This window comes from Lepidochelys kempii, chromosome 3 (assembly GCF_965140265.1).
Source record: "Lepidochelys kempii isolate rLepKem1 chromosome 3, rLepKem1.hap2, whole genome shotgun sequence".
Taxonomy (NCBI): Eukaryota; Metazoa; Chordata; order Testudines; family Cheloniidae; genus Lepidochelys; species Lepidochelys kempii.
The window spans coordinates 132,912,482-132,940,201 of record NC_133258.1 but is presented as its reverse complement, the minus strand read 5'-3'; the positions used below and the strand labels follow the sequence as shown (position 1 = coordinate 132,940,201).

The window sequence follows — 27,720 nt, the reverse complement described above, 5'->3', positions numbered from 1 at the left end:
CAACTTGTTCCTAATTATCTTAAATTAAACTGAAATAAGCCACTCTTGAACCTAGAACATCCACACAGGGGTTTGCACCAGTTTAACAAAATCTGTTCAAATTCCCACCTTTGGTTAGATTGGTGCAAGCCCTAAAGCTTGACTGATGACACCAAAACAGCAGCACATTCTGCACTGGTAATGCCTACAAGCTGCTGGAGTGGAGGTAGTGAGACAGGAAGGGGAGAAGAAAACTAGGCAAAGCTCCTTCTCCCCACCCCCAGTCAGAGACATGGCCCCAGTGATCCATACCCCTCTATAGAAGCACTTGGCATAGTAAATGCCTGCCGCTCCTGTAGGTAGTGTAGGAAGGAGAGCTGGAATCAGCTCTCCCCACAACCACCCCAATTCCAGACCCAGATACTCAGGTCCCCTCAACCGCCATCCCAGGGGCGCTACGTGGGCCAGAGTTCCCACAACTCCCAGGGATGACTAGGTTGGGTTCTTTCACCCTCTGAGTTAACAGTCTTCTCCTGCCATATATTTAGTCCTGGAAAAGTCTGCACTGCAGTGCTAAAGGTTCAGGGTTCAAACCTTACTGGTGATGCACGTGGGGGTTGTTACAGAAACATACAAATTTCTTTTAAAGAAAAAAAGTGAAATCAAATTCTAGGAAATTACATTTTAAGAAAAACTAAGTTAAAACAACAAGTTGTAAAGTCAAGAACTTGAAAGGTAGATTTACAGTTGCCTGTCCAACCTGAATTTGGCCCCTTTATGCGGGTGTATGATCACATACTCTTCATTCCTCAAGACCCCTGCCTCATTCAGTGCACAGAATGGATGGACAAGGGGGCAGAATTAAGAATGCACGAGAAACCACAAAATTGGCATCTCCTAACTTGCAAGTACTTGGGGGGGGGGAGTTGTACATGATACACATGGTTCAGCCATGCAACGGAAGACCCTGGCACCAACAATTTATGAATTCTGATGAGGAGAATGGTCTTCTGGTTAAGGCAACTGACAGGGATTTAGGAGATTGGGGTTCAGTTTCTGGCTCTGCTAAAAAGACTTCCTGCATAAGGCACTAATGAATGGCTTGTCCACCCTACCACTTTTGTTGGTATAACTTATGTTGCTCACGGGTGTGAAAAAATACACCCAAATGACATAAAAGTTACACCAACAGAAGTGCCGATGTGGACAGCGCTATGTCAGTGGGAGATCTTGTCCTGCTAACATAGCTACCGCTGCTCATGGAGGTGGTTTTAGTATGTAGATAGGTGAGCGGCTACACAAGCAATATTACAGTGGTGCAACTGCAGCAGTACATCTGTGCTGCTGTAAGCTTACTACTGTAGACATGGCCTTAGCCCCTTTGCTTCCTTTTTCCATCTGTAAAATGATGGAACTTCTCCCCCTCATTTTTGTCTGCTTTGTCTATTAACACTATGCAAGGTCAACTGGCTAATAACTGGATCACAGAAATTAATTTTAAATGGGGAATTGCCATCCAATGGGGGCATTTCTAGCAGGGTCCCACTCAGCATAATGCTCTTCAACATTTTTACCAGGAATGGTCTTACATTTTCTTTCAGATCATTGATCCAGTTTTTGTACTGTCTGCACACTTGAGGAGTGGAAAATAATGATAAGGACAGGTCAGTTTTACAGAATGATCTAGATCAGCATTTCTCAAATGCGGCCACAGCCTCGTGGGCTGTGATGGGGTGGGGGTGAGGGGCAAAATTCCCCCTACCTGTTGCTCCAGGATGCACCACCCTGTTGTGTTGATTGCTGGGGCCACCAGCAAGGGTTGGGCCTTGCCCCCCTCTGAAGACTGCTGGGACACAACACTGAAGGTGAGTTCCCCACCTTCCCAAGGGTGGCAGGGCTCAGGCTTTGGGCTTCAGCCCTGGGTTAGTGGGACAGCAGGCTCTGGTTGGGGGGCTTCAGGTTGCAGCCACACAGATTAGGGCTCCATCCGCCTGCCAAGAGGCTTCAGACTCCAGCCCCCTGCTGCCTCTCCTGACCACCCATCCAGGGCTTAATTTCTCCCCAGGCTTGCCAGTGCTACATAAGGCTACTGTGAAAAGTGATACTTGTATATTTGTTAATATCACTTTTCACAACAGACTTACTAGCTAGCAATAAATAAATTGCAATGATCTGAATGTGTATACATGCATATTTATTTGTTTTTCCTAAAGTATTTTAGGAAAAATTGTCAGCGCAGCCACCAGCAAGAGTTGGTGGCAGCAGTCTGAGGCCACCAAAAATTTTGTCCTGAGAACCGCAGATCTCTTGGTAAGCTGTGTTCACTTTAACACAGCTAAATGCAAAGTCACACACATCTAGGGACCAAGAACACAGGTCACACAGAGAATGTGGGGGATGTTATTCTGGGAAGTGGTGACTAAGAAAAGAACTTGGGTGACATGGTGGCTAACTCACTGAACATTCGCTCTCAGTGTGACACGGTGGTTAAAAGAACAAATTGTGATACTTGGATGTACAAGTAAGGGAACAAACCATAGAAGTAGGAAGGTGTTATTGCCATTGTATACAGCATAGCTGAGGCTATCACTGGGGCCATTAATAGAATAGAGTCCAGTCCTGGCACCCACACTTTAAAAAATGGAAACAGAAGCAGCAAACAGGGGAGTTTTAAAGGGCATAGTTGCAGACCCTGTGCTTGAAGGTAAAGGGACTTGGTGAGCAGTGTGTTTAGTTTGTCTGCTTTCCATGAAGGTTGTTTAGCTGAGCTATGGACTCCAGAGCAGGTCAACTGAAATAGGACTGTTTTCTTTGTGTCTCAGAGTGTGATAGGTGGCTAGGATCCACGGGTTTGAAGTCTTTGAGCAGATAATCTCTCCCCGACTGCGAAGGGGTGAAGCTGAGCAGTGAGGGCTTGTCTACATTACCCGCAGGATCGATGGGCAGCAATGATCCAGCAGGGGTCGATTTATCGCATCTAGTCTAGATGTAATAAAATTGACCGCTGAGCGCTCTCCCATTGACTCCAGTACTCCACCGAGCAAGAGGCGCAGGCGGAGTCGACGGGGGAGCGTGAGCTGTCGACTCACCGCGGTGAGTAGATCTAAGTACGTCAACTTCAGCTATGTTATTCACGTAGCTGAAGTTGCATAACTTAGATTGATCCCCCTACCCTCTGTGTATTCCAGGCCTGAGTGTTAGTATAAAAGCCAGCTGTTAGGTGAACTTCTGAGCACGCAAACTGGGGAGTTCTGAGGGGAGTACGAGAGGCTGTCTTTATAGTGCAGTTTTACACTCAATACTGTGACGGCCAGAAATGGATCAGTGCTTGTGACCTGCAATGAATGTGCTTGGTTTTCTTTCCTGCCTGAACCTAGAAGAGACTTCCTGTGTATGAGGTACAAGTTGATGACTGGGCTAGAAGAAAAGATTGTTGGACCGGAAGAACAATTACAGATACTGCTCAGAGAGGCTGAGCAGTTCTTGGACAACCAGATTCAGGAAGCATCATCACTAGCACAGATTCAGGAAAGTCCTATGGCCTGAGTTATGCAGGAAGTCAAACCAGACGATCAATGGTCCTTTCTGTCCTTAGAATCTCTGTAAAAGGCTATTGACAAATTGGAAAGGGTTCAAGAGAAGAGCTACTAGAATGATTTGAGGTCCGTAAAATCTGCCTTATGACCGGGTCAATCTATTCCTTTATTCAAGAAAAGATAAGAAGCAATTTGATCAAAATATCTACTCCATATGGATCTGTATAAATAATGGATTGTAGACTGCTCACTAATTTAGCAGGCAAAGGGCAAAAGAAACTAGACAAATTCAAACTAGAAATGAGGTTGCTCTGGAGGAGACTCAAGCTAGCCAGCTAAGCTCAGACCCAGGTTGTTGGGTTGACTTGAGAACCCAAACAGCCACCTGACCTGCAATATCCACACTGCTATTTTTAGTGTGCTAGCTCAACTCGCTTCTGCTGCAGCGTAGACATACCCTATATACACCTTACTATTATTCTGTAATATAGTAGTAACGATTCTTCCTGGAGAAAGGAGGGGTAAAAACTAGAGCTCTTTTGTTTTGTCTTTACCATTTATATAGACTAGTGGTCCCCAAACTTTTCAGTGTCAGGGCCCCCTCCTCCCCCCCAGCAGGGGCCAGGAGCAGGGCCGTGGCTCCGGGCGGGGAGGGTGGTGGGAGATGACAGAGACATGGCTGGGGCCGCAGCTGGGGGTGGCCAGGTGCAGGGCTGCAGCAGGGGCCAGGTGTGGAACCAGGGCCTGAGGCTGGTAGCGGGGCCGGTTGTCACTCCTTCCCCGCCCCCCGGGATGCTGGCCCAGGCCCATCCATGCCCCCGAACTTTCCTCCGTGGCCCCCCCAAAGGGAGTGCACCCCACATTTTGGGATCCTCTGATATAGACAGATATAGGCAAAAACAATGGTTTGTATTACTTTGGTTCCACCCCTCAATCCTGAACTGGAACATCCCTGCTATTACTGTATTGAGTCTTAGAGCAGCGGTTCTCAACCAGGGATCCAAGAAAATAAACCAGAGAGCAGGGCTGATATTAGACTTGCTGGGGCCCAGGACAGAAAGCTGGATCCCAAGCCCTACCGCACAGGGCTGAAGCTGGATCCCGAGCAACTTAGGTTCCCGGGGACCCCTGTGGCATGGGGCTCCGGGCAATTGCCCTGCTTCCTACCCCTAACATATGCCCTGTCTTTTACTCTACTAGATATGCAGAAAAACAGTAGTTGTGGCACAGGTGGGCCGTGGAGTTTTAATAGCATGTGGGGGGCGGGGGAAGACTTCAAAAAGAAATAGGTTGAGAACCCCTGCATTAAACTACAAACATCCCCATGATTCGTTGTACCATGTAGTAGTTCTGTAATGAAGAATATCCTCCATCAAGGACGGGGAGACTTTTTTTTTTTGAACTTGCAACCCACAATCAGGATTTTAATCCTTAACTACTTTCCCATCCCTCTGACTGTTGTTCCGAAGTGCTGGAAGGCACCATGTTCCCCTACGGGTACCAGCCACTACACTCTTTGCATGCCTTACAGATTTCCCTTCCGAACATAAATGTTCAAAAACAATTGTGGTCTAACTTTTTTTTATTGACAGGTTTCAGAGTAGCAGCAGTGTTAGTCTGTATCCACAAAAAGAACAGGAGTACTTGTGGCACCTTAGAGACTAACAAATTTATTTGAGCATAAGCTTTCGTGGGCTACAGCCCAGAAGTAGAACATCCCAACTATTAATGTATTGAGTCTGTAGCCCACGAAAGCTTATGCTCAAATAAATTTGTTAGTCTCTAAGGTGCCACAAGTACTCCTGTTTTTTTTTATTTAACATTTAAATGTATTCTTTAAAAAAACCTTACTCCTTCAGGGCCTGTGTGTTCCAAAAACTGATCTACTTTTTAGGACCAATGAATGCATAATCATTATCATTTTCACATGTCTGGTTGTGTCTTTCAAAAGTACAGAAAAATAACTGCATATAAACTGGAGTATTTTTGTTTGATTTGGTTTTGGTGGGGAGTAGAGGGCTTGTACCTCTCTAAAGACCCACTGCAGTCCTACTGCATGGGGTAAAATCGCTATAACTAACACCAGCAAGAAGTTAAGTCATGCTTAAATTTTCAGAGAGCTCTCTTTGACCATGTTGCATGCAAACTTCAAAAGAAAAGAACATTCATCAATACATAAGTATGCCACTGTTCCCTCTCCAGAATTATGTTCTTATACAGGTTTCAGAGTAGCAGCCATGTTAGTCTGTATCCACAAAAAGAACAGGAGTACTTGTGGCACCTTAGGGACTAAAATTTATTTGAGCATCTTATACAGTTACTTTATTTTTGAAATTAGGGGAAGAAGGGGCAAGTAGGAGTATTAGAAACTTGAGATGAATTGGGTGATAGTTAACAGGTCTTCAAACCTCTTCCAGAAGATTTACATATTTCAGTAATTATAATTTAGAATATGCGGGAGATAAAAATTTATGAAATTTAAGAAGGCGGCCACACCTTCCACCAAGGACAATTAAAACTCAAAATTAATCTGGAGTTTACTTATGAAAAAACTTAAGTCTGTCCCTACAATAAATTCACACTTCTAATATTTTGGAATACTACCAGGAATTTCAAATCCACCTACTTCTTTAAAAAATAGTAGCTCCTCAATTGCCCTATTCCCTTTTTAAAATTACTGCGTTTGCAGATAGAAAAATTCACTCACTTTTTCCTTGGTCCTTAGTTCACTGAATATCTGCTGAATTTCCAATTTCCAGTCATCTTGCATGGAGTGGAAAGATTCTTGAGGCATCTCAGTCATAACTGCCTCCTCAATGGCAGTAAGCTGTTCAAGAATTAAGGCAAACGATGGTCGGATATGAGGATCCTGCTCCCAGCATTCTAAAATTCATCAAAATCCCATCAGTTTCTCTATTGATAGAATCTTAGGGGGATTATTTACACAAGGCATGAATTTCAAAATATTTGTTATTTATATTTCAAAGTTCTAATGCTTATTCCCTGCCCATAGAATTGCCTAGTTTTATCATTGCTGGTATAGGGCATGCTTACCTACAGTACATCAAGGTTTTTAAAAGGTTATGAGAAGTCAGATTTTTCCAATATAACCTCTATTTTCAGGATGTGAAGCAGCAGAACTGCCAGAACAGAGTAGTTAAGCTTACTGAGCTACTCAAAAAATTCAAAGAACTCCATATGGACACTGTAGCATTAATGCACAGTTGTCAGGGTCCCTCAGTCTCTCTCTGGAGAAGGAGGGAGAAGCCCAACAGAACCTTTGGAAGTCAAAAAGCTATGAGGTAACAGCTAGCGATTTCCCCTCCCCGCAAGAGTTCAGTCATCTGGATTTTGTATTTTACCTCTTGTGCAGTCTATATTTGGTGGACATTGTAGCTAGTTAAGTATAAAAGAAAAGAAAAGAAAACAAACCAGAAGAATACAGAAGAAATAATTCAACCACTGCTTAAGGTGATGCATCTTTAAAAACAATATGGTATATTGTAGTGTTGCATGGCTTACTCAAATGGGTTAAAAATGTCTTAGTACTAGATTGCCAAGAAAGGGAAAACCACTACTTCATACAGAGTTAGCACAGTACCAAATGAAGTGTTGGAGTTGTGTAATTATTATAAATCATAAGAAAAGCATAGATATTAAAACACATTTACTTCTAGGATAAGTAGAGAGAAGCAGCACAGGTACCTTTCATTAGTTTAGCAAATGGTTCAGGACAGGTGGATGGAATGGGCAAGGTAAGCTTATTGACAGCTACTCCATAAGCCACAGCAAGACCATCAATGCCACGGTAAGGAACTTCTCCCGTAAGCAGTTCCCACAGCAACACTCCGTAACTATAAAGCAAATTTTTAAATAGTTAAGTTTATCTTCTGAATACTGACACATGGTTTACTCAGGGACAAACAAGTCAGTACTCTGTCCAGTATGTAGTCCCACAGAGAGAGGATGGTCTCTCTCCACTATCATTTGTCAAAATCTTCAGGGGACTATTCCCCCTCACCTGTTATCCTCTCTCTGATAGCAATTAGTAAAGCTGGATATGCTGGTGAAATGGATGGGCTATTGTAACCGTACCCTACCTAAATCACTGTCACTTTGTTTTGTTGTTTTTTCTGGCAGCAAACAAAACTATTAAAAAAAGACTTTGGTTCCAGTCAATTTTTTAATCAGATGCCACCACCATGTAAACCTTGATGGAAAAGGAAGAGATAAAGCACAAAGAACAGATGAGAACTAAAAAGTTCTACTTCAAAACAATGAAGTATCAAACTGATCCCTGGACAATTTATCCCAATGGACACCATTTTGTTTTTTGAATTAAAAGCAGCTTAATTTGAGAACTGAAGTTTCTGCATGCCTACAGCATACTGCAGAATGAGCCCCCAACTTTTTTTTCCCTTTCATAAAATGTGCAACAGGATTGAGCCATTACATAATTTCATTTTGCCAGGCTGGGCAAGGGAAAATATTGCCTACTGTCAAAAGCAAGGAGGAAACATTTCCTAAAATTTAGGGGAAAAGTTCTCTCTTGATTGTGTGTCAGGTACCAATATACCTGTCATGGCTAACTAGATTAGCCAAAAGAAATTCTGATACAAACTCCACCCTAAAATTAAAATCATTTCACTCGCTTTACTTCTCCAACCTCCAGTAAATCTCTCTTGTATTGAGCATGTTTAATACTGGCTGGCTCATAGGCACTACCAGAGTAGAGTCCTATTGCATTAGGTACTGTACAGAGAAGTACATGGTCGCTGCCCTAACTAACAATCTAAAACAGGAGGAGGAGCTAACAATCTAAAACAGACAGGACAGACAAGTTGGGGAAAGAGCTATCACATACAAGCAGAGTGAACAATATGATGACCACAAATGTCGTGTTCGTTCCACAACTTTTTTTGGGGTGGCTTTACTTAAGAGAGGATAAGGTAAAGAGGCTCAAGTTGGTTCCTTATTTGTAGTTCCCAGTTCCTTATTCAAAGGCCAAAATTATTTAAAAATACATCAATGTAGGATTACATTTTTAGAAATTTCATCAAATTCATGTGACTGAATGCAATAAAAGTTTAAATTACTACCTACTTATTTATTAATTAAATAATCAAATATGGGATTTGGGTTTTGACTGGCTGGTACATGACAATATACCAGGTCACCCCAAGTGATATGTGCCTATGACTGTCAGATTGTTCTGAAGTAGCTGGGGCATGCTACCCTGACCTGAAGCTTCATTCCTGTGCAACATGCTGCCACATATCACACACCTCACTTTCATTTTTTTCCCCCATGGCCCTCGAATAAGGAATTGGGATTTGACTAGCTGTATGAGAAATGTGTCTCAGATCATCCCCAAGAGACATGTCCCCACAAACATCAGATTGTTCTGAAGGAGCTGGGACATGACACTTGCCAACCCAAATCTTTGATCCTTCGCAATATGCTGATTAATTCCAGACCTCCATCTCTCTTCCATATTATATATGGAATTTGAATAAGGAACTGAGTTTTGACCGGCCGTGTATGACAAAACAGGTTCCGAGTCACCTCAAGGGACACATCTTGGCAACTGTCAGACTGTTCTGAAAGGAGCTGTGATATGCTGGTCTCCGACCCAAAGCTTCGTTCCCCCACTCACTTCCATTTTGAATATGGAATTTGTATAAGGAGCCAGGGTTTGACAGGCAATATGATATTAAAAAAAAAAAAGTCTCACCTAAAGGTGGGTGAGATGTCTTTTAGTAGACCAACTTCTGTTGGCAAGAGAAGCTTTTGAGCTTACATAGAGCTCTTCCAGACCTGAGGAAGAGCTCTATGTAAGCTCAAAAGCTTCTCTCTTGCCAACAGAAGTTGGTCTACTAAAAGACATTATCTCACCCACCTTGTCTCTCTAATACCCTGGGACCAACATGGCTACAACAACACTGTATATCTCACCTCAAGTGACATTTCCCCACCACTGTTAAACTGTTCTAATGTAGCTGAGGCATGGAACTCCCTGAATTGAAACTTTTTCTTTGTGAAAAATTGTGACCCGTGTCACCATTCCTCCCTCCAACACACATATAGCCTTTACCAGGGCAAAAGCAGCAGCTAACGGGAATTTCAGAGGGTGAAGCTGTCGATTTGTTCATTCTCTGTGAGTGTTGTGTGGCTAGGCTGCGGACCCCTAACTTGGCCAGGTGAGACAGGTCTCTGCGTTTCATTAAGGGCCTTGTTGCCGGGACACTTGAGGCTTTGAACAGAACCAGCATTTGAAGTTTCTGCATAGCTATTCCTTCTAAGTTTGTGATGGAGGGAGCCGAGCAGTGAGGCTTAGCATATAAGACAACTGCCAGGTGAACAGGAGTGGCAAACTGGATCAGTTTTAGTGGGTACATAACCAGGGAGCCTGAGTCCAGTTTTAGGTTTGGCTATACATATAAGAACAGCCATACTGGGTCAGACCAAAAGGTCCACCTAGCCCAGTATATCGTCTTCCAACAGTGGCCAATACCAGGTCCTTTGGAGGGAATGAATAGACAGATCATCATCAAGTGATCCACCCCTGTCACCCATTCCCAGGTTCTGGCAAACAGAGGCTAGGGACACCATTCCTGCCCATCCTGGCTAATAGCCATTGATGGACCTATCTAGCTAGCTCCCTTTTGAACCCCGTAATAGTACTGGCCTTCACAACACCCTCTGGCAAGGAGTTCCAGAGGTTGACAATGTGTTGAGAGAAAAAAATACTTCCCTGTGTTTGTTTTAAGCCTGCTACCTATTAATTTCATTTGGTGGCCCCTTGTTCTTGTATTATGAGGTGGAGTAAATAACACTTCCTTATTTACTTTCTCCACACCAGTCATGATTTTATAGACCTCTATCATATCCCCCCTTAGGCACCTCTTCTCCAAGCTGAAAAGTCCCAGTCTTATTAATCTCTGCTCATACAGAAGCTGTTCTATACCCCTAATCATTTTTGTTGCCGTTTTCTGAACCTTTTCCAATTCCAATATATCTTTTTTGAAATGGGGAGACCATATCTGCACACAGTATTCAAGGTGTGGGCATACCATGGATTTATATAGAGGCTATATGATATTTTCTGTCTTATTATCTATCCCTTTCTTGACGATTCCCAACATTCTGTTCGCTTTTTTGACTGTCGCTGCACATCGGGTGGATGATTTCAGAGAATTATCCACAATGACTCCAAGATCTCTTTCTTGAATGCTAACAGTTAATTTAGACCCCATCATTGTATATGTATAGTTAGGATTATGTTTTGCATTTATCAACACTGAATTTCATCTGGCATTTTGTTGCCCAGTCACCCAGTTTTGAGAGATCCTTCTGTAGCTCTTCACAGTCTGCCTGGGACTTAACTATCTGAGTAGTTTTGTATCATCTGCAAATTTTGCCACCTCCTTTTCCCCTTTTTCCACATCATTTATGAACATGTTAAATAGGACTGGGCCCAGTACAGATCCCTGGGGTACACCAATATTTACCTCTGTCCATTCTGAAAACTGACCATTTATTTCTACCCTTTGTTTCCTATCTTTTAATCAGATACCAATCCATGAGAGAACCTTCCCTCTTATCCCATAACTGCTTATTTTGCTGAAGAGCCTTTGGTGAGGGACCTTGTCAAAGGCTTTCTGAAAATCTAAATATCCAATATATACTATATCCAATAGATCCCCTTGTCCACATGCTTGTTGACCCCCCTCAAAGAATTCTAGTAGATTGGTGAGGCATGATTTCCCTTTACAAAAATCATGTTGACTATTTCCCAACAAATTATGTTCATTTGTGTGTCTGACAATTTTGTTCTTTACAATAGTTTCAACCAATCTGCCCGGTACTGAAGTGAGGCTTACTGGCCTGTAGTTGCCAGGGTCACCTCTGGAGCCCCTTTTAAAAAATTGGTGTCACAGTAGCTATCCTCCAGTCATTTGGTACAGAAGCTGATTTAAATGATAGGTTACAGATGACAGTTAGTAGTCCTGCAATTTCACATTTGAGTTCCTTCAGAACTCTTGGGTGAATACCATCAGGTCCTGGAGACTTATTACTGTTTAGTTTATCAACCCTGTAATAGTCTTGGCCTTCACAACATCCTCTGGCACAGAGTTCCACAGATTGACTGTGCATTGTGTGAAGAAATACTTCCTTTTCTTTGTTTTAAACCTGTTGCCTAATAATTTCATTTGGTGACCCCTAATTCTTGTGTTATGAGAAGGAATAAACAACACTTCCTTTCGCAACATGAGTCATGATTTTATAGACCTCTATCATATCCCACCCTAGTCGTCTCTTTTCCAAGCTGAAAAGTCTCTGTCTTATTACTTTCTACTCATATGGAAGCTGTTTCATACCCCTAATAATTTCTGTTGCCCTTTTCTGTATCTTTTCCAATTCCATATTTTTTGAGACAGGGCGATCAGATCTGCATGCATTATTCAAGATGTGGACCTACCATGGATTTATATAGAGGCACCTATTTATGTAGAAGCACCTCTCAGGCTGAACTACAGCAGTTTCCTGGCCACAAAGCCTTCAGCATTTAGGATACTCCAACTAGTACAGAACACTGCACAACCTCTCTTCAGCAACACATTCATCTGCTAATACACCACCTCTGTCCTACACTGGTTTCCCATAGAATTCAGAATCGAGTTCAAGGTGCTCAATGGACTGGTCCCAGGATATCTAAAAGATTTCCTAAACTCCAGAACAAAGACCATAGTCAACAATTCTGCTCCTCAGGAACAGTGAAACTCTCTATAGTAAGGGTAAAGTTTGTTTGTGCAGTAGAAGGAACTTTCTTGTGGGCCAGTCCCAGACTGTGGGATGAACTCTCCCAGGAATGAAAATGCATCATAAACCTTGCCACCGTCTGCTCCAAGTGCAAGACTAATTTCTTTGATCTTGCCTTCTCTAACACATACGAAGAAACTTGTATAGTTAATAATTAAAAACAAACCTAAATCCCTGCAAAAATAAGAAACTCAATTGCACATGCTTCTTTTCCTAGGAAGAGGATGAAAGGACAAACACCATGTGACAGATGTGTAGTCACACTGCTTGATGAACTACTGAAAGGTGCTCAGATACCAGATGATGAGAGCGGTATGAGAACATCGGCAGAGTAAATATACTTTGACTTAGTACTGCATGACAGAGTGATACTGTATAGTGCTTTAAATCCCCCCCCCCCAATCAATAAAGCACATTATATGGATTAAGAAACGGCTAATGGGGAAGGGTCAACCAGAAGCTGTGGATAGGGAGTCATCACTGAATGTGGGTGTTTCTAGTGGGCTTCTGCAGGGAGCAATAGTAGCCCAACACTATTGAATATTTTCACCAATGAATGGGAAGTAAATATAAAGTTATTACTGATAAAATTTTGGATGACAAAAGATTGGTGGAGTGGTAAATAATTATGAGGACAGAGCAGTCCTTCAGGGAGATCTGATTCAAGCAAAATATGTTTTAATACCTCTAGGAACAACGAATGGAGGCGATACCTACTAAATGTAGGACTGTGTCCTGGAAGGAAGCGACTCTGAAAAGGATTTAGGCATCAGAGAAATATAGGGCTGGAAGGAACTTCTCAAAGTTATCCAGACCATCCCCCCCATGCTGAGGCAAAACCAAGTATAACCCTAGATCCGTGGTCTCCAAACTGGGGTGCGTGCACCCCGAGATGATCTCAGGGGGTGTGCAGCAGCAGGAGCACTGCCGGATGGCACTCCACCATTTTGTTTCTTCAGCCACAGTTCTGCACGTCCATGGCTGGTGTTCCACTCCTGCGGCAGGCCTTCCGATCTTCTTCCGTCGGCAGCATGCCTGTGGCACGCCTTCCAGTCTTCACCCTGGGGGTGCGTGAGCCAAAAAGTTTGGAGACCACTGCCCTAGATTATCCCTCACAAGTGTTTGTCCAACCTGTTCTTAAAAACCTCAAACAATGCAGATTTCACAGCCTCCCTTGGAATTTAACTATCCGTATACTAAAGGAACACTTTCTAACGTCTACCTGAAATATCCCTTGCTGCAGATTAAGCCCATTACTTCTTGTTTTACCTTCAGCGGACTTGGAGCACAATTAGTCACAGTCCTCTTTATTACTGCCCTAACATATATTTGAAGACTTATCAAGTCCCCCCTCAGTCCTGTTTTCTCAAGACTAAACATGACAATTTTTTTTTAAACCTTTCTTCATAGGTCAGGTATTTTAAACCTTTTATCGTTTTGTTTTCTCTTCTGGACTCTCTCTCATTTGTCCACGTCTTTCACACTGCATGGTACCCAGAACTGGACAAAGTACTCCAGCTGGGATACCAGTGCTGAGCAGAATGAAACTGTTACCTCCCATGTCTTATATACTCCTGGTAATACCCCAGAACGGTTAGCTTTTTTGGCCACTGCATCACATTGTTGACATATATTCAAACTGTCATTCACAATAAACCCGAGATCTTTTTCTGGAGTACCACGGCATAGCCAGTTATTCCCCATTTTGTATTTGTGCATTTGATTTTTCCTTTCTAAATGTAGTACTTTGGACTTGTCTTTATTAAATTTCAGCTTGTTGATTTTACACCAATTCTCCAAGATCATTTTGAATTCTAATCTTGTCCTCCAAACTGCTTGCAACCCCTCCCAGCTTGGTGCCAATCTGTAAATGTTATAAGCATACTCTCTACTCCGTCATCCAAGTAATTAATGAAGGCGACAAAAAAACTGAACATGAGCTCCCACTGTGATGCTATGGCAAAAAGGGTTACTGTAACCCTTGGATGTATAAACGTGAGTTATGAGTAGATGTAGGGAGGTGATTTTACTTCTGCTTATGACACTGGTGAGACCAATACTAGAATACTGCATCCAGTTTTGGTGTCCACATTTTAAAAAGAAAATTGAAAAATTGGAGCAGGCATAGAAAAGAGCCATAAAAATGGTTGAAGGGCTAGAGAAAATGTCTTATGGTGAGAGTATTAAAGAAGTCAATCTATTAATTTATCAAAGAAAACTGAGATGTGACTTGATTATGACATATAAATACCTTCAGGTGGACAAAACACTGGGTACTACTTCAATTTAGTGGGGAAAGACCAAACAAGAACAAATGTCTAGAAGCTGAAGACAGACAAAATCAAGTGAGAAATTATTTTTATTTTATTTATTTAACAGAGACTGTGTTTACTACCAGAACAAACTACCAAAGGAAGTGATAGATTCTCCATCTCTTGATGTCATCAAATCAAGAGTGGATGCTATTCTAGAAGATATATTTTAGTTAAATAGAAGTTGTTACTGAGCTCAACACAGGGGTCACTGGAGGACATTCTGTGGTGATATACAGGAGGTCAGACTAGATGTCTAATGGTCCCCTTTGGCCTGCAAATCTTTGAATCTATGAAACTCTGTTCTTGGCCTTTCTGCACACACCCCTTTATCAAAATTTCCTCCTCCACGTGGGGGGTTTGGTGCAGTGGTTGGTTGGGTCAGGATTACAGACCATAAAAACCTCTTTATGCAGAGAGACAGCACCAAATTATGCAGCAATACTATGAGGAAATTCATGCAGAAGCTTCCCTTTTGTGCAAAACAAAGTCTTATACAAATCCTTGGGAATGCTTAAATAAAGATGTCACCAGTGATCAGCACAATTGTGCAATTTTTTATTTTTATAAATAGCGACTTCTTTACTTATTTTACAGTTTCAAAGCCAAAGCAAACAAATGCAATCAATCACTTCATTTCATTAATGGTGAATCATTACTCACTACATTTGCAGTTAAGTCTGATCACAAAAGGATTAAAAAACATGACGCTTGGCTATTTCCAGAAATTTCTGTGCATGATAGCAAATAAGTTGAAAGAAACCAAGATGTATTTTGGTGGAAGCATCTCAATGTGGTGACCTGCCTCTTTCAGACACCATTCATTGACTATTCAGACAAAAATGATATGTCCCTACCCTAGAAAAATCCTTCATCTACCTTCTCTGTAGCTCTTTTCTATGTAACTGGAATAAAGCATTAATATTTAAAATAAAGTTTCAAATATTGCTTAATTCAACAGAATCAACAACATTATTTACATAAATAGTAGACTTCATTATAGCAAAAGTGTTGTCATTATAGGTATAAAGTTGCAGAGATAACATACAATGCCGGGAACCATTTTGGGATAACAAACAACACTAGATGCCACTTTACATGTTTCCACAAACTTGGCCAAATTCATGAGTGGCATTTCTATGATGTAATTTTGGGATTAAAAAGGAAAGGAGATGTAGATATTCTAGCCGCAAATAGAGTTCTCCAAATTCCACTGACGTGGACCAAGTCACATTCCTGCTGCATAAATCTCACAGCAACAATGAAGACACTAGCTGGTTCAACTAATTGTAATATATAGGAATAGGGTAGCAGTCATTTAAGTAGTTTGTGAGCACTCTAGTGGTGCTCACTGTTTTCTATGTTTTAAGAAACCACTCCGAACAGCAGTATTCATTAAACTAAGACCTTGAATGTTTGCAATATAGTTAACAAACATGATTTTGTGGCAGTCAACTGTGCACAGGTAGTGTCTTCTTGTTCTTTTTGTTGTGTAATGAGAAAAAGACATCACTAATCACAACAAATGTTTTCTATATCTAACACAATTTTTGATAAATGTAGACATTTGAGAGGGGGTCCAGGGCTGGGTGAGGGGGGTTGGGTGAGGGAGGGGATTTGGGGTGCAGGCTCTGGGAAATGCTTACCTAAGGCAGCTTCTGGAAGCAGCCAGCATGTCCCTGTGGCCCCTAGGCACAGAGGTGGACAGGGGGCCTTGCACACTGCCCCCGTCCGCAGGCACCACCCCCAATTGGCAGTTTCCGGACAATGAGAGCTGTCAAGTCAGCGCTAGGGGAAGCGCGCAGAGACCCCTGGTCACACCTGTGCTTATAAGCCAAAGGTACATGCCGGCCGCTGTGGTCAATCAGACTTTTAGTGGCCCAGTCAGCTGTGTTGACTGGACCCGCCGGGTCCCTTTTTGACCAGGCGTTCCAGTCGAAAACTGGACACCTGGCAATCTTAGGTGAATGGCATGTCTCTGCTCCTTCAGAGGAGTCTGACAGTTGTGGGGATGTGTCAGTTGGGGTGACCAAGACCAAGGCCACACACTGATAGTCAAAACCTACCTCCTTATTCAAACTCCCTATACAGTATGTCAGGTTTCAGAGTAACAGCCGTGTTAGTCTGTATTCGCAAAAAGAAAAGGAGTACTTGTGGCACCTTAGAGACTAACCCATTTATTAGAGCATAAGCTTTCGTGAGCTACAGCTCACTTCATCAGATGCATATCGTGGAAACTGCAGCTGTTTCCACGATATGCATCTGATGAAGTGAGCTGTAGCTCACGAAAGCTTATGCTCTAATAAATTGGTTAGTCTCTAAGGTGCCACAAGTACTCCTTTTCTTTATACAGTATGTGTGATCATGGGCCTGGATGGGCCACGCTGAGAATGCCAACTCAGGGCAGACTACAAGAATTAGGGTAGGTCAGACCACCCCCTGTCCGCCCAACCCCCATGCAGCTGGACCCCCCATACCCAGACACTTTGCTGAGCTTCACTCCCACCCCCAGCCCCCTCCCAGCCGGTGATCTCTACCCTGTGCCAGGCTCAACCGCTAGTCTTGGCTAGGCTAGGAGAGGTGCGCACTTCCTGTGCACAAAGTGGGCCAAGTGTGGGTCAGACTCACCACCAGAAACCTCCCCCGACTCCACACCTCCACCCCCCGCTTCTTGCCCCCATCGCTCCTCAGCTGCGGAGGAAGGGGTCATTGTGTGGGGGAGCTGCTCCCGCATCTGCCCAATCCCTGGTCATCTGGACCCTCCCATATCCAGGCCTCCCCACCACTGAGCCCCACCCCTCTGCATCCGGACCCCGACCCCTACACCCAGACCATCCCCCCAGAGCACCCTGCACTCAAACCCTCACCCTGACGAGCCCCACCCCCTATGCACCTGAACCTCCACCCCACTGAGCCCGAACCAGTTGCACCCAGGACCTCATCCCACCAAGCCCCATTCCCCCAGCACCCAGACTCTCCCCCCGCCCATTACCCCTGCACCCAGAACCTTCTCAATGAGCCCCCGTGCATCCAGATTCCCCACACTGAGCCACCTGCACCCAGAATGCCCCACATGGAACCCTCTCACCCCATACCTGGATCACACACATTAAGCCCCTCCACACATGGATCTTGAGCCTTCCCTTGCCCACAGCTGGTGTGCCTGGTGCAGGGCTGCTAACCCTGGTGAGTTGCTTCACCTGCTACTCCTGAGGGAATTCTGCACCAATAAAATAAAATAAAAAAATTCTGTGCACAATATTTTAAAATTCTTCAAATTTTATTTTTCAATAAATAAACGTGGAGGCTCCCACATGGCAGTGGGGAGCACAGATCACTGGCTGCATGGAGGTGGGAAGATGACCCTGCAATCCCCTCCTCCCCCACATCCTTGGGACACTGACCTCTAGGGCACGCCTGGCCCTTGCGCTGTGTCAGGGTTGGGTGCAGCCTTGCTACCGAATTTGTGTCGGGGTGGGGCGGGGGAGGGGAAGGTATTGCAGGGTCATCTCCTACCTTCATGCAGCCAGTGGCCTGCACTCCCCATTGCCATGCTGGAGCCTCCCCATTTATTTATTGACAAATAAAATTTGCAGAATTTTCAAGTATTGTGTACAGAATTCCCTCATGAGTTCTGAACTTTGAACACGAATAGGAACTCTACTGAACCTCTGCATCTCTTGCTTTTAAGTCCAAGTCTAGGCAAACAGAGAAGTCTCATGTTCTTCTGGTAAGGTCATAGACTGTTCTTTTAAACATGATTTCAATTAGTCTCCCTCTCAGCCTATATCAAAAATATAATTATTTCTTCTGAGAACTTTAACCAAAGTTCAGCAAACAGTGGCTAAAAAGACAAGAAAACCTCCCTAAATAAATTCTTCATTGTACTGATCAGGTTCAATTACCTTCAGAATTCAAAGCCTTTAAATACTACGTAGTTTTCCATCTGGTCAAAACAGATGTGGAACTTTAGCAAACCAAAATACTAACAAGATGAGAATGTCCCCTCTCCTTTAAAAAAACAACAACCTGGAAAAAGGCTTGGCTGTTTAGCCCAAGTACTGTACTAGGAGCAAGCAAAAAAACAAAACAAGAAACCTCATACACGCATAGTAAAGCCATGCTTAGGTTTTTGAGAGGCACTGTTCCATAAATTGTTCTTACAGACAGTGATAGGATTTCTTCTCTCTTGCCTACATAAGTAGCTACTTGTGCACTGTAAATTCTATGAGCCGAAATACAAATACATTCAGCCTAAGCATCTAGAGTCTCGGCACTTACAAGAGAAAGTTAAAGAAAATACTCAGGAACCATCTCCCATTACATGTCCTTTTGGCCAAGAAGATATGAGGATACAATTCAGAGATGTAATGCCTAACAGTTCAATCTGAAAATTGTTAGCTTACTGTCCTTCAGGTGACCTAAGATTTTCACACTGTAAATTCAGGATGCTGTATTAAGACACAAAGCAGCCATTGCATACTCAGTTCAATTATTATTCCTAGCATAGCTTCTTCCTTTTGATACACATCCTGAATGGTAGTTGCTTGAACTTAGATAATAAATATTCTTTTAAAATGTATTTTATTCTCCGCTTCTTCTCCTAAAGCAAAGCCATATACATAATTTCATTCAGCAGAGCTTCCTAGTGTTGCTAGATTTTGGAACACAAGAAGTAAATGCATCAATGCCTACTGCTGATACTTTTTATGAAAGTCTTGCTGAGGATTTTTGGACTTGAGGTACGTATATGTATGGCAGAATCCCTAAAGGTATTGCAATTTAAGGTGAGAACATTCTAAAAGGAAATCAGTCACAATTTAGATATTCTGAACAGAATTCTACCAAACATGCTGTATGGAAATCCTTGCCAAGATCTCCACCCAGAACATGTTTTTAAAAAGCAATGCCCAATTACAGCGTGACTATATTTTACAATCCATTTTATCCATCTTCCTATAATTTAAAGCAAGAGTAAAGATCAACAAAAAGACAGTGTTTGGAAACCAAGAAGGCCTAAACCAAACTGCACAACATAAGGCTTACTAATTAAAAATCTCTCCTGTTACAACTCATCATTGAACTAAATACTTACATTTTTACAAGAGAGGCGTGCAGAAGAGAAGGTGAAGAAGAGAAATACTGTAGATTCCAAAAATGTAAACTAATGTTGCAGTAGAATATAACAATTGCACCAAAGCATACCCCTTTCAGATACCTAAAATCACAGCAACAAGACTTGACAGGACTTGTAATTAAGCATGGAACAAAGCTGGTTATGGAAATACCTATATCCATCCTCCACCCTACCCAAACAAAAAATAAATGCCTCTTCTCTAATGGACACCACCTGAAACGGATATAAAGCACTCAACATACTGAGGAATTAGTATCAAACTTAAGATGGGTAAAAGGTGCATCACAAAGAAGTGGTGAAGTCTACAGAACTAACCTGAACATACCAAAAGCATTACTTCATAATGCAGAATAGCAGTGAGACACTTCTTAAAAAAAAAAAAAAAAAAAAAAAAAAAACCAAAAAAAACCCAGGACTCTATGTTAGTTAAAAAAAAAAAAAAAAACATGCATAAGATTATATCAGACAATAGATTAGGGAGCTAAAGCCTCCCTCCTCCCCAAATTGCAATTTACACAGCCTCATATGTTTTGGTTCCTCCTGATAAATACAAATTTGGAAGACAGACAAACAGGAGCTTTGCAGGGTAGAGCACAGGAACTGTAAAAGCCCATTTCACAATGATTGCTTTTCACAATATAACTTACTTTTCCACACAAATGATTTTAAATGATTTTATCCTCTGATACGGAAGAGCCTTAACTGTCTCATTCAAAAACCTCATTGATCTGCAAAGTCCTGTGGTTTACATGAAGTATCCTGAATGTCCTTATTAAATAAGAAATATCCATGAATTTAAAATAAGGAGTCCCACCGCAGAAAATAAAGTAGAAATACAGTTTTAATTTATACTGACTGCACCTCCAACTCCATCCTGATTAATGGAAATACATTCAGTACACATTTATGGGATTACTATGGGATTAAAACATGTTATTTGCAATTAAATGCAGCCTTTACACTAAATTTTGTATTTTTTGCTAATCAGGAAGATGCACTCTAACTACATACATTTACTTAAGCGATTATATAGCCTAACTTACATTTAGTCAGATTTTTAATTTTTACGATCCATTTCTTATTTACTACAGGATTTTTTTACTTGTGCTTTGTCTCAGGCTCTACTTGGATGGATAGTCAAACTCAATTAAAATGAACCAAAAAAGGTATTTAAAAAACAAACAAACAAAAACTACCTTAAATGTGCTGGATACATAAGAAAAAATCAAAAAGTTTAAACATGTTTTGCACTTAAAAATTAACTGACTTAGTAAACAAAGGAAATATTATCTGTAGTTAGTGAATTGAACTGGATTGTTTCTGGTTGCTATGTCCTTCAAGATTTCAGAACTAGTATGCCTCATCCTTGTACCTAGTTTTCATTCCTAAATTGGAAGAGGAAAAACAAGCTTTCTTGCTTTTTTAACTCCCAATTGCTTTCTTAACTTTGAAAGAATTATTTATTGAACTACTTCAGTTCAATAAACAGAAATAAGATATTCCTCTGTACCTGCAGAAGAGTATACTGCTGTTAAAATCTGGTTTAGCATGTCAACAAACTATGGTTCCAGGTACTTAGCCAGTGACTTCCCCAGTTCAGTGGAAACTAACAGCAAATGTACTGCTTAACATTATTTCTGTGTTTAATTGTAATGATTAATTGATTGTAGTAAGCTTAGTACTTAAAGATGGGTTGACAATTCAAATTTAAATTTTAAATCAGTTTATTTTTAAAAAATAAAGTATATTTAATTTAAATTGAAATAAAAACATCCTTTTTTTAGAAGTCACTGATTTTTAATCAATCCTGTTTACTACAAAATAATCATAAATTAGTCTCATTTGTTGTATTTATTATGAGACTTTTCAGCAAGTAGAAAATAAATACCCTATTAACAGGCAGTGCACGCATTAATGTTACACAAATAAGAGCCCTTTGTCTCCCAAGTAAAACATCTAGGATCTTCAACAGACAACAAACTGAAGGGCTGCTCCTATTGAAATGTTGTTTTCTTTTAAAAGGCCACTTACTTCCCTTATTGTAAGAATGATTCAGTCAGTCAATCTTCTCTTGAGATAGAATGTCGATCTGTGGGGACACCTACCGTAGGTAGTTAAGATATGGGCATTCATAGGTAGCCGAATCAAGGTATATTTTGAAATATGAGAATTTTACTTGGCAAGTGGTAAATTTCTTCCAAACTCTCAGACCAACACCATCAGTAAACCATTAAAACAGACAGAACAATTTCAACACAGAGGATTTCCTCAAATATTCATTTTTCTTTCAAGATTCTCAGGATGAGGAACTTAGCTATCAAGCAGTCTTAAGTGGGACTAATCACTCACCTCCAGATATCACTTCCTTTAGAAAACACGGAGGACTTGATAACTTCAGGTGCCATCCATGCATAGGTACCTGCTGCGCTCATTTTGGTTGTTCTATGCCATTCCCTAGCCAGGCCAAAGTCCGTAATCTTCAAAGTTTTATTACACATGTCATCATGTTCTATCTTCTGAAGTAACAAAACTGCAGAAAAACAAAGTTTGAATTTGAGAATGTTCTCATGTAGCAAAATACAGGTTTATATTGTAACATTTTAAATACAAAGGTTATATTAACGCAATGTTGTAGTTAATATTTTAAGTGACCAGAAGTGAGTAATTTTGAGTTTTGATTCCTATAGCCACTGTAACCTCGCACCTTGCACCTATGAATTACCAGGTTAATCTACAGCATACTGTGCATGTTTCATTTAGAATTTCTTGACTTGTATTTAAAATCTTAGCCATAGTGTTGTATTAACAGATTTGGAATGATAGCTTCCTTTATTAAAAAGAGGCAAAGAGAAGTGTGATGGATCATGTGTTCTAACTCACAATGGGAGATCCAGATAACTACCACAATGAATCATATCCTCTTCTGAGCTTGCTCATCACAAATATTTATTCAATGTCCAGTTCCCACAATCCCTGCCCACAACAGCAACTGTTATTTTAGCATTTATGGCATACAGATCAAAGGTTAAGTTACAGATAAGAATAATTAGCGCATAAGTGTTTTCTAGTAATATAAGCTGCAAAGCACAAAACAACAAGGTAACCGACTAAACTGTAAATGAATTTGTCATAATTTGAACTGATGACCTTGCATTTGTATTAACTGATCATGGTTTTAGTTTGGGGCAGTAAAATAAAAAGTTGTTACAGATATTTCAGAATTCTATCTTAAAACTTAGAGGTAAAATACTGAAGCAAATAGGTCACTTCCTAAAAGCCTCTCACCTCTACTTTAGAGGAGATACTAAGGCTAACATGTACGTATAGGCTAAGATCTCAATAATTAGTATTAAGAGAACAAAGTTAAAATAATTATGAGTGTTAGTCCTTTAGATTTGAATGAAAGGCCTATTGTTTTCAATTACATTTCAAATGAGTTCAGTAGAATTCCTGAAATTCCTTGTCAGTGTGACTGAAACTAAAAACAGTGAATCTTGCACAAAGTTAATAATTGGAATATGGCCAAGTTTCATTCTACAAAGGAACAAAAAGGCTTATAGCACTTCAAACTTCCGTTTCCTGACGGTAGTCAGGAAGAACTACATTATTGTATATACACATTAGTCAGCTGGGAAGCAAAATGCTCACCATAACTAATAAACCCAGTGCCTAAGCAAATTCTTCTAGACTGGTAACCTAGCAATCTGTGCTAGACTATCCTTTTGTGACTTCTGCTGATTTCTGACCCTCATTAGCTTCATTCCAGAACTGGCCTTTACAACCTTGTTAGCCTTCTCACTCAATCCGGAGCTAATTGTTTTTCTAATCCTTATCTAGAAAATATACTTTCATAAACCAAGAAGTTTATTTACAGCTGATATTACAGCAGGATGAAAAACATTTTCAATTTATCAATTTACTCAACATTTAGATGTGCATAACAAGTTATTTTTTTTTGTTGAAAAAAATCATATTTACATTAGTACTCTCTCATGTCTAAAATTTAAGCATAAACCATTTCAGAGCAAACTCCAAGGACACAACATTTTAAAAAGTTTACACTGCCAACAATAAATCCGTCATAATTAGATTAGAAAAGCACCAATGCAGATCATAAGTAATTCATACACTTGTCCTCTACAGATAGTTATATCCAAATTTTAAATCAGAAACACCAGAAGTGACAATCAGGACTACTCAAAATGTAACTGAAGGATTGGAGCCCCCAAGACAGGTCAGACACTAAATAAAGCCATTTCCCCCTGGCCCAAGTAAAAGCTTGTGCATACTTCCTCCCCTTCTCTCCCGCCCCCCACCCCTTCCAAAAGTCAAACATTTCACCTGTAACAAAACACAGAGCTACAGAATGAGTTCTCTCTTTTGTAAGAGTAGCATAAATTTATCAGATTGGATGGTTGAGGAAAAATCTCTCCCCTTCCCTTCTGCAGTACTGGGAAGTGATCAGCAGCCCTATGGACAAGTGTTCAGAAGCTTTTTAAAGTATTTGCTTTCTGCAAATTATGGCAACCTAACATGCAGTTTAATTCAAATGCTACATTTCTTAATACAAAACTAAAGCCTGAAATACTTGCTATTCAAATGTTGCCTGTGCTGTACAATGAAAGGGTGACTATTTGACCACATTTTAAAATAAATAAATTATATAAAAACTACTGGTTGTCTCACTTTTGCTCCTTTCAGCTAAGTTCCTGTCCTTTGCCCTCAAATATTTCCCAGTCTCTCTTCTAGACCACAGCCCTTCACACAATTCTTTAATGGAAAAGAGTTCTGTGCCATTTTGACAGAACCTCAAAAGGGGCAAGGCGCCCCCCCCCCCCCAACATCCTCTCTCTCTCTTTAGAGATTGAAAGCTTTTTCCTCTTTGGGACAGGCTGTATGAAATTCTCAAACAGTCTGAGATCCAAATTGTATAATTAAAAAGAGGATTAAGATGATAGATCCGATTAAATGAAGAGAAACAGTATATATAACAAAAACTGCTAGTTTATCTAGACTAACCCAACACTTGATAAACTAGGGAGGTACTACAGGTTTAGTTACAGTCTATATAGAAAATCTCTGACAGCTTTTTTCCTCTCACTCTCATGCATCTCCCAGTCTGAGGCTTCTTTGAGCAAAGCAACATCTGATACATCCACTTTTTTCTTTCCTCTTAAGTACTTAGCTTCTCCTAGGATCGGAGTGTCTCAATTAACTATCTCCTTTCAGTTACAAACTGTCATCATTTTGATCTTCAAGGAGCTAAGAGTTCATTCTCTCTCTCATATGAAGGTACTTGCACAGATGTCCTGGCCTATCATCATACCAGTCAAGCCTCCACCAATGTGGCACTCCCCAGCTTTAATACAGTGCTTCCTTCACTGCTTCATTTCACTCCAAATATTCTTTTCAAGGTAGTTCCCCACACCTACAAACTTCCAGGGAACAGTATCAGAGGGGAAGCCATGTTAGTCTGGATCTAGATTCTTTGCCGCTTTTCCAGTTACTTTCTCCCCACCGCCTTATGGTCCCTTATTGGGAAGGAATCCTTTTGGAATGCTAATTAACGTATTTTTCTAATGTTTACGGTCCCTAACACAGGAGACAATTCAGTAGAGGCTTACTAAAGAGACTGGGGGAAGGGCAGGGAATTTTAATGATTATTTATGATTTCTAATTGCAGTAGCACAGTGAATAGGGACCCACTGTGCTAGGCCTTGCACGGACATAAAAAAAACGATGGCCCCTATCTAAAAGAGCTTACAATGTAAGTTTCAGGCTTTGTCTACGCTTACCAGGGACCTATGCAGCTGCGATCAAGGCAGCAGGGGTCGATTTAGCAGCTCTAGTGAAGAACTGCTAAATCGACCGCAGAGCACTCTCCTCCAGTCGACTCTGGTACCTTACTCCTCTCGTTCCGGTGGAGTAAGTCAATGGGAAAGCACCTCCCGTCAACTCAGTGCAGCGTAGACATCGCAGTAAGTCGATCTAAGCTATGTCAACTCTAGCCATGTTATTCACATAGCTGGAGTAGCGTAACTTAGAGATTGTTTGAGAGTGGAGGGACAGAGAAGAGTACAAGGAGCCCCAGAACATACCAGTGCAGGATCCAGGCACACGACAGATATAGGGTGAAATCCTACTCCACTGAAATGAACGGCAAGACCCCCATTAACTCCAATGGGGCCAGGACTGTACCCCAGCTGTTTCCTTAGGTATTTAGGTGAAGGGCTAGCTAGTGTGATTACAAGTGCTTCACAACACCAAAGAGTGTAGCCAAGGAATCCCCAACCCTCCTCAGTGCAATGTTCTTTAGGGAGACCAGGGGGGAGTTTTAGTTTGCAGCACATCCAGGAGATTTCCCATTAGCAATAGTGAGCTCTAATTGTTACCCTTCTAGTTAAACCTGGAGAGAATGAACAAGTCTAATACATCAGTCTTTTTCTTCTATTTAATGTAATAAAAAGAGTACAGTTTATTATATTTCTCCAATTATGGGTGCTCTTCTATAATCCCTATTTAATAAAAATATGAAGCAATTGCTTACATCTTTTCTGTTTCACAGGGTTCATGAAATCTGAGGATTGTTTGTAAAATAGTTTTGGAAGAAGTTCATTGCATACTCTGATGATTTTTGTTGATCTGCAGTCCATAGCAGTTTAACTCAAAAAGTTGTTAGCCTCTCTCCTAAGTTTGACCATGGAGAGACCCCAAAGACCGTCATACATTTGAGAGTTGCTGATGACAATCATTGGCTGTACTTTGCCTGAACTTTCTTTTGATGCTTTGATTACAAAAACTTCTCCAGGAGTAGTTTTAAGTCCTTTAAATAAATTTTTTTGCTTACAGAAGCAAACAGGACCAAGGCCATTCACACTTAGTTTTCTTTACTTAATAGTGAGTTCTTTCTGCAGCACCCTCTGCTACTGCCTTATCTAGGACTTCTCTAAATAGCTCAGTCTTGTGCATTTTGCAAATACAAGCTAGTTTGCTTAGCCATTAACCTAGCAAGATTAGAACTGAAGGTACCTATGTGCTACTACATTTGCTGCCACCGACAGTCACAGATCTTTGAGACTACAGGAGTGCAAATTATATATGGTTATACCACATATCCCATATTTCTCACTGCTACAGATTAACTAGACGTTGGACCATATAATTTGTGGAGGGTGGCAACATCATTACTTCCCTCTCAGACTCAGTTTAAGTACTGCTTGTCAATTAATTCAGTTTCTGTAAATTCCAAATGAACATGAAACAGAGTTGCTTATCTTGCATTTTTACTTGAACTGACAGGTATCATATACCTCTTCTTTCCAAAACCCAATTATTAGCCATCTTATTAAATGTGTGCCATGCCTGCTTGTTAGCAGCACACTACAGCAACAAGTACCTTGTGTATATAGAAGGATTTGCCTCCATTATACTCATTATTGCAACACAGATTATTGCTTGAGACTCAGGTAAACTCCACCAGGGCAAGTAATGGCTTTACCTGCCTATACTAGGAGTTTGCACCATTGTCGATACGCTTGCCACTTGTCTGCAAGTTACGACAGCTGAAATCCCCTCTAAGTATTAGGGGCAAGAACCTCACCTTTGTCCCTGTATGTTGTGCATGTAATGACTTTCAAGCTGTGGATCGAACTTTCTTACAGCTCACCATCCATATTAGAGGATTTTTTTTTATCCTAGAAAATAAATGGGGAGGAGACACAGACTAGACATTTGTCTACCCTCCAAGTCAGGGCTAGAGATACATTTTGCAGGTTTTTTCACAGCTTGCTATAGACCCTTTAATAGCTTTTACCTACCGTTTAGACAGTAATTGTGGAAGACTCCAGCCCACTCCAATTTGCTCTTAAACTCAGTCCTGTTTAATTTGACAACGTTAGACATTTTTAGACTCAACCACAAACGCATTCTAAAA

The 27,720-nt window shown here is 41.1% G+C and overlaps 1 protein-coding gene across 5 annotated transcripts in view; it reads right to left on the bottom strand.

Moving 5' to 3' along the window:
* Positions 1–27,720, bottom strand: part of MAP3K21 (mitogen-activated protein kinase kinase kinase 21) — a 63,893-nt gene that overhangs the window by 17,808 nt on the left and 18,365 nt on the right. For all 5 annotated transcript variants that reach the window (XM_073338103.1, XM_073338106.1, XM_073338104.1 and 2 more), the window contains exons 2-4: positions 22,137–22,317; positions 7,221–7,369; positions 6,223–6,398 (exon numbers count right to left, since the gene is read on the bottom strand). In XM_073338103.1, coding sequence (XP_073194204.1) covers positions 6,223–6,398; positions 7,221–7,369; positions 22,137–22,317 — 506 coding nt within the window. The remainder of the gene's footprint in view (positions 1–6,222; positions 6,399–7,220; positions 7,370–22,136; positions 22,318–27,720) is intronic.